This window comes from Dinoponera quadriceps, unplaced genomic scaffold (genome assembly GCF_001313825.1).
Source record: "Dinoponera quadriceps isolate SergipeBrazil2010 unplaced genomic scaffold, ASM131382v1 scaffold397, whole genome shotgun sequence".
Lineage (NCBI taxonomy): Eukaryota > Metazoa > Arthropoda > Insecta > Hymenoptera > Formicidae > Dinoponera > Dinoponera quadriceps.
The window spans coordinates 471733-486804 of record NW_014554705.1 but is presented as its reverse complement, the minus strand read 5'-3'; the positions used below and the strand labels follow the sequence as shown (position 1 = coordinate 486804).

Genomic DNA, 15072 nt, shown 5'->3' with positions numbered 1-15072 from the left:
ATTGTCTCGTCACTGTCACCCTAAACATCCAACACTTTCGACACCTCGGCTTCGAGGCACCACGCATGCAACTATCACTCGCTCCCTGACTCGTTCCTTAATCCGCGGGCTCGTAGTCGCAGCCGGTGTCGCGAAAAGTATCCGACGGCCGCGGAAAAATTCCGCGCGATCTCGATCCTCCCGCTCCGGCGCGGCGAGGGCGTGAAAGGACCGGGGAGAGCGCGACCATTGGCGGGCTCGTCGTCCGGGGCGGCTCTACGTTCTCCTGGTCGTGCGGATAGAGCGCGGCGCCATGGGTGGAACCGCGGCAGGAGCCGCGACCAATAGTGCGGCGCGAGAACCTCGTGATTTTTCGAAAGCGCGCCCGGCGCAGCCGTTCCTCGCGGCCGCGCCGAGCACTCGGTCGCGCGCGCGACGCCGAGGCTCCCAGTGTGTTTTTACTCGGGGTTGAGTAAACTCCGGCCTGTTGTGTATCATAATACGCGTGCACGCGGGTTTACGGGGTTAGCGTGCGTCGACCGACCGATCACTCAATGCACCTTCTTCTTCGCGTCTTCTGCGTCGGTACGCCAAGACCGAAAGTATCCCTGCGATACTAAATAGCAGGTAGGCGCGCGCGCGCGCGCGCGCCGGCGGCCGGGCTGGCTGCGCGATCGGACGATCGATCTATCGATGATCGCAGCGATGCAGTGACGAGTGCGCGTGCTCCGAGTGATTACGGATATTAAGTCGCGCGCAAAGAAGCCCGATAATATTATCACAGGAGAGTGTCCTCCGAGTGCCTGACCGGGATTAATCAATCGACGAGATGCACACGCTCTTCGGCGAACAGAACGCGTACTATCGGCACCCGACGGCGGTGCCGGTGGGCATGGGCACGCCGTCGTACCCTGGTGCCGCGCCCGGCTACTACGATCAGTATCGCTACGGCGGCTACGCGACGGCCGCGGGTTACCCGGTCTCGGGTATCGGCCAGCAGCACATCCATCACGCCGGCAAGGACATGGTGAAGCCGCCCTATTCGTACATCGCGCTCATCGCGATGGCGATTCAGAACGCGCCCGACAAGAAGATCACGCTCAACGGTATCTACCAGTTCATCATGGAGCGCTTCCCCTATTATCGCGAGAACAAGCAGGGCTGGCAGAACTCCATTCGGCACAACCTCAGCCTGAACGAGTGCTTCGTCAAGGTGCCGCGGGACGACAAGAAACCCGGCAAGGGTAGCTACTGGTCCCTCGACCCCGACAGCTACAACATGTTCGACAACGGCTCGTACCTGAGGCGACGGCGACGCTTCAAGAAGAAGGACGCGCTGAAGGAGAAGGAGGAGGCGATGAAGCGGCAGGGCCTGGTGGGCGAGAAGCGCGAGCAGGAGCACGGCAAATCCGGCGGGCCGCCGTCGACGGACGCTCCGAAGAAGCTCGGCTCCCTCGAGACCACCGCCCTGTGCAAACCGAAGCGCGAGCCGGTCAACGATCACGCCGCCGCCGGCAATCACTGCATGGCGGTGCAAGCCAAGTACGGGTTGCACAGTCCGATACAGCCGGAGAGCAAAGCCACCGGTCAGAGCGTCATTCAGACCGTTCTCGGCCATCAGGCGCACCAGGTGCACCAAGAGCCCATACAGGACGTGTCGATGGGCCTGGACCCGACCAGCTTCAGCGTCGACGCTCTCATGACCACGCGGGAGAACACCGGGCTGATGACTCGGGACAATCAGCATCACCCGCACGCTCTCCAGCACCCTCACTCCATCATGAGCGGCAGCAGCAGGGAGTCGATGGTCAGTTCCGGCAGCAGAGACCTGTCCTCCGTCTGCACCACCACAACCACCACCACGGCCGCGGTCGCTGCGATGATGGCCACCACGGGCTACGGACACTCGAGCAGCGTCTCCAGGGGCAACGCTTCGCCGCCCGGCACCATGTACGCGCCGTATTGCACGCCGACCGCCGGATACATCATGGACCATGCCGAGTATAATTCGAGGAACCACAACAACGCGGTCGGCCACTCGCAGTGGTACCAAGACGCCGCCAGCCCCGACACGGCCATCTACCAGGACACCCAGTCCCCGAGCTGCCAGCTTTATAGGTGAGAGCGCGAAATGCCAAAGTTTCTTTTGTCCCGGGGGTAAATTGAGCTTACCATTAGCGGAAGCGATACGCTTTCTTGCGAAAGTCCGTTGCACGGTGAGTTTATCACCCCTGCATGGAAGAAATTAAAAGCCACCGTTAGATACGTGCAGAAATCGGCTTGATACATGTTCGCGCTGGATCGAAGTAAGTGAGGTTGTGGAAACCGAATTTGTCGCAGATCCAGTCCGCCGACGCCGCTTTCGACGGGCGCGGCACCGTCCCCGCCGCTGTACCATAGATACTACCAAGACTGCAACGCCGTCAACACCAGTGGCAATCTACCAATCACATTGCACAAGTACTGAGAATATCGAAATTCAAGGTCCCATCAGCGGGACCTTGAAGAACCTCACGGCGATCACTACGACCCGAGCTTGGTTTACGTGAAGCAGGAATGGATCCCTTCGACGGACGAGCTCGCCAAGGAGTGGAACTAAACACATCCGGTAACCACCGTCGTGGACTCGCCTTGCGGAAAATCCTCGGTAGATTGACGAGTTTAGTTGCACGAAGGGTACAACTATCGAGATTTCCCGGCGAGGTACGCCACTTCTTCACTGGGAGTGACGATACGTGCAACGATCCAATTTCTGTACATATTTCAGCCAAATGGCTGTTTTTGTGATTGTTAGTGATTACGGAGATTGGCAGGGTAATGTACCAATTCAATGATTCGATAGTCCGTATACAGACAGGAAGTCGTTTCTACCGTGAAAATAGTATACGCGCGAATCGCAGTTTCCTTCTCCGAGCGAGGAAGAGAGGGATGATTCACCGCTCTCGATCAACAACATCGTAAATTCCAGATCCTCCTTATCTTACTCTCGAATTGAATGAATGAGAGAGAGAAGTCTCGAGGAAATATATAAATTTCAACACGATCGTTTTCACCTGCGCAAATATCGCGCGAGTCTGTCACTGACCTACGTGAACTTTTTTTCGGCCATCGTTTTCGGGCGCATCTGTGCAAACCGTCGTAAATTGCACGCGAAAATATCGGCGCGTCTCTGTTTGCCAATCGTCTGCTTCCGACCGGTATATATAAGGACGAATCAAAGTCGTCGTCGCGTCGATCGTCCAGATGAGATTTTTCACGGCGTTTCACGATGCGCGGCAGAGGAGTCGGCGAAAATATGTTTTCGCTATCCTTGGAAACGCGTGAAAAAATCATTGTTTGTTCGCGCGCTATCGACGGCGTGCGTTTCAGCATTTCCCGATCGAAGTGCTCTTTTCGCGGCGGTCATTATGCCGTGTCTTCGAATTTTCCTTATTTAACGCGACGTCGTGTATATGTATATAGCGAGTAAGCGAGCTGCTTGGGGAATAAACGGATGTTTTATTCATTCAGATTGTTAAATAGAGCCGGTTTGGCCTTTTAATAACAGCGTGTCGCAATCGTGTCCCCGTAATAGCGAAACTCACGTGATCGTTTCTATACATAGCAGGCAATAATATTTATTTAAAAAATTACTTTAGGACGTTATGAGCGACTCGGTAAGACACGTTTGTGCGTTGTTTCCGTATATTGATCGCAAATTGCTTCAAGCAAGGAAGAAGCGGCTTTCATCGGTAAACGGTGGCATTTTCAACGTTACGACTTTCAAGCGTCTCGGTAGTGGCGCGATAGTAAAATTTATCTAATAATATGTGTGTGTGAGGGTATGTGTGTATGTGTGTGCGCGCGCGCACACATTATGAGAGAGGCGACTGTGTTCTCGAGTTTTGAGTGTCGACGGCCGTAAATTTGCGCCACTTTAGTTTTTCCGTCTCTGAAGATGACGTGGAAAAGATCGGGAGGATTTCACAGGACGACAGTTTGTCGGTGAGACATTACGCAAGGGAGATACGTAAAAAAAATGTTGTAAAAAGGAGTAATAATTTTAGCGATTAATGGGTTATCGTGCTTTCTTTGCACTTTCTCCTCGTGCATTTATCCGTCGTTATCGTGTCGTTCCTCGCGCCGGGGATTCGCGGCGTTCTCGTCTCGAGAAAGCTGAGATAATATATATATACATATATATATATATATATATATTTATCGATCATAAACGGATCATGTGAATAATTAGCGTTTAATGCCAATCGATCGTAACGTATGTAGGTGAACAGATTTCTGCGTGTATATTATTACAAAGAGTATGTATAAATGCTATATTTACTCCTTGTAATATCTATGTGTGTGCGTGTGTATACATACATGTATATATATGCACATATAGAGGCTGTATAGAACGCGAGACATTATATATGTATAAATAGACAGATCTATATATATATATATATATGTATATATATATATATATATATATATGCAAAACGTATTGCTATATATTAATAATATTATTATTATTATACACCATTACCACAATACCTAGGAAGAATCGTGCGAATGCGAGCACACTTACGAAATAAACGTAAAAATCTCGAATAATGTTTGTGCCTTTCAACCCGTCACGAAATCCACCTCGCGTACACGTCGTTCTGTTTACGCGCGAGACGCGCACCTGCCAAAGTATTATTAATGAAAATTCCGGATGTTTATTGTCGCTACGCCGCGCGACACATTGCGTTCGGATGTGAAATATGTTTTTACATGTACTTATCGAGACGGAACTACCGGCGGAAATATTGATGACTGCGCTGTGAAAATAAGCTAAGTAGGCGTTAAAATAACTCGACGTTTAATTGTTGCATCGGGGCGACCGATGGCGACCTATAACGCGTGCACATTGCGCGCGTATTTATTATTTCGAAAGTAATTTGAATTCGTTCTCTGGGAGGCAGATAGGGGGTGGAAGCGTTAAAGGAATAAAAAATTGATCACAAACGTGAGAACCACGTGGACAAGAGTTATTTCTGCAATTTCTTTCGTTTCCGTATGAAAGCCGCGCGAAATGGGCGCATACATCGGCGGAATTCTCGATGGATTAATATCGTAGCATCTCGCGTAGCGGAAACGTTTATGCTCCGTTCCGTCATCCCGAGGCGAATCCGCCTTTTCGCGCTTTCGGTATTTATGACGGTTATACGTACGGTTACACGTCGTATCCGCCGGCCGGCGATTAATTTTACTCGCGAACCGAGAATCGTTATTCCGTCGACGGCGAGGGCGTATTGTGGCCGACGGTATCGATATCCGTAAATACCACGATGCGAATCGAGCGAAGAAGGAAAGGGGAAGAGATGGCAGGCGATTATATAAGCGAGAATATAAGCGAAAAATATCGCGAAAAATCATAATGGTCAAGTGTGCGGATTTCGGAGGAAACAATTTTCTACAAATTCGTAGAGACCGCCCAGGTTGCGAGCTGAGTATTTCCGGCGCGTCCGATTCCGAAAGGCCAATATCGTTTTGGGTTCGGCGGGGCTCGCTCGTCGAGAGGATTCCGAAAGGCCGATAGGGATATACTCTATCTTTCGGCGGGTTGATGGGTTGAAAACCTCATTGTAAATCTCTTTCGCTTTATCCGAAGCACGTGTTTCGGCAGATGGGGTTAGAGTAAATCCATCCCGGGGCAAAGGCGACCACCAGCGTGAGCCTTTCGTCAAATATCATTTGAAAGCGGCCGAACGCATTCGGCGAGACTACTGTTGTGTCATGCAGAATGTTTCTTAAGACAGACGCCAATTGAGAAACACCCTGTTACAATCATCTCACATTCACGCTGGTTAGCCAAAAGTTTTCGCTCGTGCGGGCGAGCGAAAACGTGTCGAGGGGTAGAGTTATTTGTACCGGACGTAAACGCCCATGCCATTATTGGCTTTTCAATAATCCACGCAAATACACAGATCCACTCACCCCGACGGGGTACCTCGTCGCTAAGTACCGCGATTCGAGGGTGAGAAAGTCAATGCACAGCCCTTCTTGTATTTTATCTCTACGACAAACAATTGGCGTTATTCACCCAGGCCGGTACAATTTTCCACTCGGCGAGATCCTTCACGCGAAGGACACGTTCTGCGAGAAAAACAAAAGGAATTGTTTTCGATATGCGCCGTAAACACACGTGGACAAATCGCCTTGAATATTTTGGAGTTGTCTAAAAAGATTTTCTTGTGTAACGAAAACGTAACTTTGCGGAGGCGTCTTGATTTCTGGATGAGTGTTTCCATTTAAAAAGAATCGTTTGAATAATCAAATTCTATTATCACTCCTTTCTCCTTCTTCGCGTTTACAGAGAAATATTCGTATTATTATTGATTTTTTCCTTTTTCTAATTGAAAAACAAACAGCCTGAGATTTTTCGTAACGAACAAGCTCGATCGAAATTCCAGAATTCGTATTATACATGAGAACTTGATTCGACGGCTACTCTCTCTCTCTCTCTCGGTGATTATTTCGGAATTATAAAATCTCCCTTCGTTGTGTGCTTCTGCATAGCGCGCGTCATCGCGTCTTTTTCCTTCTCTTTTCCCTCCGCGCGTAACCGTTGTGGCCATATTAGCGGTGCGCGCAATCATCAATTTCGTGCGGGAAAAGACAAGTAAAAAGAGTTTGGCTCCGGGCTTACTTAAACAAACATTTTGCTCTACGAAACTGACGTGGGGCAGCCGCGTGAAGGTTCCCTTCTTGTCTTACGCATCCGTGAAATTACCGGATCTCTTTTTCTTCCTGCTTCTTGCTCGCGTTGCTCCCTCCTTACGCGACCGTAAACCAAAGGCCACGTTATGTGGGAAAATTCGGGAGCGATCACATGTGATTAGCGAACGGAGATTGCTACTTTTATCCTTATAATATACGCTACACGTCATATACATCTTGTACATTTGAATGATACAAGCCAAGAATCGCAAACGAGATAGCGCAACGTCGAGTCGAGAGGAGATTAAAGACCAATTCTATGGCCGAAGGATTAAAGGATATAGTGCTCCTAAGTACCACAAAGCCGGACATCTACCCAAACCCTGTAAATCCAGAGATTATCCAGTTGGAGGTCTTCGAAAGTATTAGGATAAGTTTTAGACCTCACATTGAAGTGAAAAATCAAATGGCCAAATGTTTCAAAACGGGGATCTCGTAAACTCATTCGGAGTATGGAAACTTGAAGTTCTCGAAAAAGAAAAATGTGGAAGACAACCACCGGGCATATCGTAGCGCAGACCACCGCGATATTTGATGTAGAGAGAGAACACGAAGAGAGTCGGCCCGTGTTACGATATTTAGTGATTCCTCCTCGCCTCTGTAATGAATTGATCGCGGATGGCATCGTTGGAGGAGAAAGAGACGAGGCGAAGAAACTCGCATGGCTGCTAGCTGCGGGGCTGCCGGCGCGCAGGGAGATGCGAAACCGTGCTGCTTCGCCGTCGTCTGCCCGTTGAGCGGAAAGATGGCAGGTGTACCGTTTCCCAGGGACCCGCGGCGAAACGCGGAATCGCTGGTGGAGAGAGCCGTGACCTAACCTCGGTACGTGCGCACCCCCTCGATCCGCCTCCGTCCTTTTCGCGGAAATCAGCGTCTCGCGAGAGTGAGAAAGAACGAGCGAGTTCAGAGGGTGAGACGGTCAGGGAGAGGGAGAGACAACGAAAGAGGTGTGGACGGTGAGGAAGAAGAGAGGGGAAGGTAGCTACAGGGAGAGAAGGGGGGAGGGAGAGAAGGAAACTAGCGGTTGAGGGGTGTGGACTGGAGGGTGAGCCCTGGAAAGCAACGAACGGACCAATGGAAATTGGTGTCGGTACACAGGAAAAATCGAATAACCGGCGCAGTCTCTCAGACGAAAATTGATAGAACGGAAGCGCGATGTTACACGGAAGATGTCTCGAATGGGAGGACAGAAACGAATTCGATTGTTACTGGCGATATTAGGGGTGTCGTTGATCCTTTCGAGTTTACAAGCGGCGCCGGCCTCATCGATCATCGTCGCGATTTCATCGCCGTCTGCCCCATCTCGTTATCCAGCGGCGATTACATCCCGTCTATGTTGACTCCTTCGACAAAGCCGGATGTACGCGCGCGCGGAGGGATAAAAACAACAGATCTGTTTGCCTCGTTAATTTATCGCTTGTTTTTCCGAGCGCGTTCCTTGCCTCTCGCATAATCGCGAGACTGCCGCAAACGGGCAACAAACGGACGAAACGACAGGTGGAAAACGTAACGAGATCTCTTTCTCTCTCTCTCTCTCTCTCTCTCTTTTTTTTCCTCTGTGACGCTGTGTGAGCTTGGTATAAATTTAATCGAGAGTATCGAAAGAAAAATAGGAAACGCGACGCGCCGTGTTTACGTTGAAGAGTTTTGTTAAACGGGGACGCCTCGGAGGATGTCTCGTCCCCGAGGACGGTATCGCGGCGAATTAATACGAATATTCGAATAGGCGCGCTCGTGGCGAGAGCGAGGCGATAGCTGTTTAATCGCGCTTTAATGCGAAATAAAGTAAACATTGAGCGGCCGCGCTCGAAAATGCAAACGTCATTATGACATTAAACGCTAAACGTTGGACCTTGTCATATCGTCTATCGCGGCCGTTTTACCGGTAATTTCGTATTTAATTGACACATCTACCGCGAGTAGACGCGCCTCTCCGACCCAGCCCGTTCGCGCCACGCTAACGAGGGTGGTGTGCATGCCCGCGGCTATCCAGCCACGGCCGACGCGTAATACGAATTTGAAATAGGCAATTAATTAAGCACGCGCGTCCCCGCCGCGCTCAGCTATGCCGAATTATAACGCGCTCGTGAATACTTTATTATATCGGAGCGATTTGCGGATATTATTTTGCGCAAAGAGATACAGACCGGACAGATTATCCGTGTACGAGCGATATCTTTTTCGGATATTCTTCCGATCGCTGCCTCTCGGAGCGTAACGGTCGATCGAGGGCCACCCGCAACGACGCATGTCGCACGTCGCCGGTCGGGTGTTTACGAAATTACGGATGATAATGTAAGCATTTTTTCACGCTCTCCAGGCGTGTGGGTGTCGGGGCCCGGTCGCGTACACGCGGTGTCCCGCTCCGGGGCTAATTTTAGGGTGTTCAACCCCCGTGCGACGCCGTAGCTGTTTACACGTACATGCGTCACACGGAATCCCGACACCGAGTTCCGACGCCGTTAAATCTCCGGACTTCTCGGAACCGTTACGATCGAACGAGGTATCCGCGTATGTGCCTGGCGCGTCAACGCAATCGCATCTCGGGAATTTCGTGCGGCTGCTTCTCACTTCGAAATTATTCTTAGAGAATATATCGCTCGTAGTTTGTTTCATCGCGCCTTAATGGACGTGTCCGCCCTCCGTTCTTTGGCGAGGTACGCTGGCGTCCTCTTCCTTACCTAAGCCGCATCAACGACGGGTCGATTGAGCCATTATGACCCCCGTGTAATTCTATTTAGAGGATCCACGTCGGCATTCTACCGTGACACCGCAGGAGGCGTTTGTGTACAATAGCGTTGCGCGAATGCACGTACCCTCGTTTGAAAGCGCTCGATTTACCGTGAACGCATCCTCGAATAGGCCGCTTGATCATTTTCCGGAGACTTTACTAATTCCAACGTGTTGTCAAAACAGACAGTGTGTGCGTACATATAAGATGTCTCGGGTTTGCACGGGATTCTCCAACGGCGAGAATCCGAATGACACCCGTTTACTCGGAAATCGGCTGCTGTTAATCGTAGCGCAGCCTCGCGAATTCTTTCTATCCTCGATAACGAAATATCGCTGCGATGGAAGACCGACGGATGAAGGGCGATGCGCCGCAAAAATGTAGCCGACGGCGGGACTTTTCCGGGGGGGATGTGCGCACCCTCTGCGACGAATTAAAAAACAATAATCGGCATTGTGTTCTCGTGGTCTACTGGATTTCTCGGCTAAGCCCGTCAGTCCTTTGAGGCCCGGAGTGTAACAATACGACGGAACGCGCACCACCGGGCAGCAGCAATGACTTAATGCTATTTGGAGCCCGATACGCGCATTGTACACCGGTGGCTGTGAATGGAGCATCGGCGGAACAGAAGGAATCCGAGGAATTGTTTGCACCACCGTCGGTCGATATCCCCAAATAGATCGGTCTTTTCTTCACTTCCTTTTTGAAACCCGCAAACTACTGTTTTTCGGAGCGAGTACCTTCAAACGACCGGTCAGTTGAGAATATCACGCGTGCATCCCTAAAAGCGACTTCTGGCCGAGAAATTACATTGTGGGGAGAAAGATAAATCGCGGCGCGATTCGTTCAAAAGTGGCAGACGTCCAACGCATTGCGAGGCGGTGGATTGTGCAGTAATAATAGCACAGTAGCGTCGCGCCGTGTAATGAGTTAATTACAGTGCGTCACTTTTTATTCTTACTGTTTCTTATTATTCGCGTAATAGTCGCAAACGTGGCGTATTTTTCGACGCTCTCCTCGCGCGCGCACGTTCGTCTCCGGACGGTCTGGAGAATCGAACGATATCTCTTTCCGCGGAAATGAAATGATATTCGTAATCAGTTATTTCAGTAACTCGCATAATAATCCGCATAATTAATCGTCGCGTAATCGCTCGCCGCGATCGTTCGAAAACGGCGGAAAGGAGTTAGCGAGATTAAGGATCGCCGAGCCGCTCGATCGTTTGCGCGGGAAGGGTGACGAGAGCTTCGAGGGGGCGACGGCGTACGGTGATTTAATATTTTTCCTGTTATGAGTATAAGCTCGTCGGTTTGTTCTGAAAACAACGTCGGCCGTCGGGTTCGTCCTCGCGCGCGCGAAACCACCTGCGCGCACAGACGAGATACCGCCTCGCGATCGCCGATCGCCTACATCCCGGATCTTATTTATTTACTCGCGCGTTTCACCCGAGTGACTCTTTCAGACCGCGTCCTGTTCTTCTTCTTCATCGTCGCACACGCAAAATCACGCGCGGATTTTTTCTCCGCCCGAATGTCGTCGCATTACGTAAACTCACTCGGAGAGAGAGAGAGAGAGAGAGGGAGAGAACTCCGTCTCGAAGGGACGCTTGATCGTCCCTCGGGAGAAACGATCATCGAAAATGTAGGATTTACGCGAGGAGACGCGAAAAATACAAAAGGGAAGGAGCAAAGAAAAGAGACGAGGCTGCCTTGGTACGCGTTCGCGCGATTATTTCGAGATACCGAGGCGCCGAGACGCGTCCGCGTCTGTGACGGATGCCGCTAACGAGCACCGTCGACGATTGACAAAATATTCTCAGTACGTAACAGTCCGTGAGTATATCTGGCACGTGGAATCTTTGCGAACGTTTCTGCGCGCTGAGCGATATCGAGCGAATTCCCCTTCATTTATTATTTCTAACGCGTTATATGGCGTTATAGAGCCAACGACAATGATAAATGTTCTTTCATGGAATTATACGACAAAGATATGCATTGTCCGCGTCTAACATTGAAAGCGGAATATCCCGCAAAATGTTAAGTATCTGAAAAGTGCTAGCCATCGTCGGCGCGCATAATGCGCAGGAGGTGTTGAAGTAGGAATGCGAAGTTAAATATACGCGTAGGACGTGGAGGTAGAATAAAAAGTGCTTCCTCTTGTTCGACGTGTACACTTTGAGTCCGGGGAAGCGTAGGAAGCTCCCTTCGCTTTTAAGCACTGCGATATAAAAACCTTCCCGCTTTCTCTCTCTCTCTCTCTCTCTTTATCCTTTTGGCTTCTCGTGAAAAGAACGAAAATCTATCACTAGGTGACGGTAAAAATAAAAAGTAAAAATAACACACATGCATACATGAGCGCGATACACTTATATCATTTATGTGCCGAAGAAACGCAAACACACAATGACGGGAGTTGAAACGACGGAAAATTGTCACATAACGCGTGTCTCTCTTAACGAGTGCGGCAATTAAATCGCCCATTATTATACGCGAGGAGCATTCGGAAGGCCGTACAAGTATTTTCCGATTCAAGTACACAATGATGTCTTGTTAATGATGACAGTAAGCCATGTTGACTCAAGCTGTCACTCTGATGGACATTGCGGTATATTAGGAACGCATTCGCGAACGATCGACGCGGCGAAAATTACATTCGATAAAGCATAGCTTCCGATAGACTTGAGTATTGCGATATAACAGATTTAATTTCTTCGCGCGTGTTGTTATCTTCAGCCTTATCGGTGCGCATGCAGATCCAACCTTGACATACTAATATGGCAAAGTATAATCCGCTACAAAGTAGAGATATATCGCGATAATCGTTGTCGGCCGGTCAATTTTTATTCGATCGTCATTTGACCGACTGTTACGTCGCACATTACGTTACTTGTTTCCTACGCCGCGATTAAGAGGACTCGGACCGTCCTGTCCATCTAATCGCGGATCCCCTCTGGAAAAGTTGGCACGTCAATAAATAAAGTGTCAGGCATATTCGTGATCGGACGATCGTGAGCGAATATCACCGCATTTCCCCGAGCTCATGAGCGTTTTCTAAATTGCACTTCAATCAGCTGGCTTTTAATTCGCGCCTGCGATTGCAGAAGAGGATAGAGAAATGAAAAGATTTTTTTCTATATTGTCAGCGTCCCGCCATAAAGTAGCACAGGATATACACGCAACTTTCCTCCGGACCGGGCGGCTGCCACCAAGTCTCTTCTGCAGGGTGCGAAGGTGCGGCATTAACGGGAGACTTTAAAGAACAAGGACTCCAAATTAAGAGGTAAATTCGAGGAAGCTACTTGTCGGTGCAAACTGCCGTCTCAGCGGCTGCGCTTAAAGGAACAGCCGGCGGCTTTTTGTGCGGAATCGCCGTGGTACCTTTTGCGAGACCCCGTCGAGCCTCGACGGCCAATAATAGAACAATAAAAAAGCTCATCGGCCCGTCGTGGCGTGTTTCAAAGCGGCGGTAATGGGGCATGAAAGCTGCGTGTCCACGGAAGAGGAGGAGGGAGCGAGCGGATCGACGAGAGAGGCGAAAAATCAAGGGTGGCGGCCACGCACGCGACATTCGTCTTCGTAGGCGTTCAACCGTTTGTTAGCAAAACTAGCCGACGCTGCTCCGTAACGCGAACACCCAGCCAAACCTCGCCGAGCGATTAACCCTTCCGATAACTACCGTAGCTGCGATCACTCTCGTCTCTAAGAATGATTTCGACGGTGTCTGTTTGTGTCAATGGGCTTACGTCGATTCGACGTTTCCTTCCTATGTGGCGGCTCGAGTCACGTCCTCGCGATCGTCGATCGTAAATCGATCGTCCGTCGCGTTTCCGCATCGAGAGCAACGGGACCGAACAAGCGATAAATCAGTGATTAAATGGAGCGTCGATCGACGAGTCGGCCGGAAGAATAATACTCGAACCTGCCGCGATGACGGCACCGCGTGTGGTGCCAAGCCGTCTAGTTACCTCCGAGAAACTGGAATAAAAATAAAACTCGCCGTCAACGAATTTAACGACGCGGGGAGAATTGGGCTAAAAGTGCGACTCTCGATCGCTGGCAAATTAAGGGCGTTTATACATGTCTTCATTGAATTGTCTAAAATACGCTTGTGCGACGAGTCAGTGTTGGGCAAGGGACTGATCAACGGGTGTTGATTTTCAAGTCGGGCGAAAATGAATATACGTGCTACGGTGACGGATGAAAATCATCTCCGAGTGAGCCACGTGGCCAAAGTGAAAAATCATCGTGACGTTCTCGCGCGAAACCGACGAGGCGTCCCGAGTTTTCGAGAGCGCCTCGGCAAATATTTAACGGGGTAAGGGGAAATTCCTTCGAAATTCCCGCGGCTTCGGTCCGTTGTTGAGCGGACGCGTCTAACAATCTGAATTATTGCGCGTAACGGTAGTATTCGAACGGAGGTCAACGAAAATGGATCGCGCCCGTTAATAATGCCAAGGCGCTAAAGCCATTATCGGATCTACCTCCTTTTCTACCTCGCGGATCATCTATATAATCGCGGTGACTATTTATACAGTAAGCAAAATGCCTGGCTTCGGTACTCGTAACTCGAACGACGGTGGAGCGACGGCTGTCAAGGAGTGAAATACCATCCGGTCCACTTCGGTCTTCCACTCGAGGCCCGCGCGGTGGTATTATGAATGAAACCGGCGCGCGAAGCCGGTTCGGAGCAGCACGCGGGGCCATGCGAGAACGTCTCGAGTCCTTCGAGGCCCTCCAAGCGGACTCAATGGAACCGAGAGAAAAATTCGTGTGGTCATTTTTCGAGGTACAATAAAAACGCGTCCGCCACCACCTCCGTCGCTACTTCGACCTGCAGTTTGCTGCGTCACAGCAGTGACACATCCCGCGGGATTCCTGCGCATCGAGAAGGACGCAACAATGGACGCCCGGAGACGATGACTGGACGTCGTGGAAGAGAGACGCCTCGCACGGCTATTTATGCGATATCATTCGACACGGACGCCCGTAAACAATGCGACCTTACGAGCGCAGCTCGATGGACGTTAACGATCGCTCGTTGCTCTATACATGTATAGAGCCCGTTATATCTCGCGGGGAGAGATTATCGATATATTTATTAATCTACGAATCGACGTGACTTCGCTTTAATATGAACCGAATACAAAAGGGTTAACGCCGGATGGGAATCGTCACGGAGCTTTTCGATCGATCACGCGCGTGATTCGTCTCCGATCGGTCAAGTCGTTGACACCAAGCGCGAACCTAAGCACGTAAAAAGGCCGTTCTTCTTCAAGCCGGATATACCCTCCCTCACGGCGCGTAAACTTTCAAAGACTGGACACGTACGTGACATTCCGTGGCAAACTGGAGAGATATTTCGGGAACTGAGAATTACGTGTTTTTGGCAGACACACTTTCTCCCCCCGGCAATTACGCGTTGTCGCGTGCGTCGATCGCTCGACGGATCGTAATAAACGAGTAAATAATTTCGGTCACGTTCCGTCACAATGGTCACCTCCTTAAATAGGATTATATTAAGCTGTTTCACCGGCGATGAATGGCGAGTCAAATGGAGGATCGTCGAGGATGTTTTGGTAGGCGCGACTACGTGAGCAGTCGATGGCATTGCCGATGTGC

General features: G+C 50.3%; 1 protein-coding gene across 1 annotated transcript; it reads left to right on the top strand.

Moving 5' to 3' along the window:
• The first annotated feature begins 462 nt into the window (after positions 1–462).
• On the top strand, positions 463–4251 carry LOC106740995 (fork head domain-containing protein crocodile-like). The gene is made up of 2 exons (XM_014612548.1): positions 463–2097; positions 2320–4251. The coding sequence occupies exons 1-2, from the start codon at positions 809–811 to the stop codon at positions 2444–2446; spliced, it is 1416 nt and encodes a 471-aa protein (XP_014468034.1). The 5' UTR covers positions 463–808; the 3' UTR covers positions 2447–4251.
• Positions 4252–15072: the final 10821 nt, after the last annotated feature.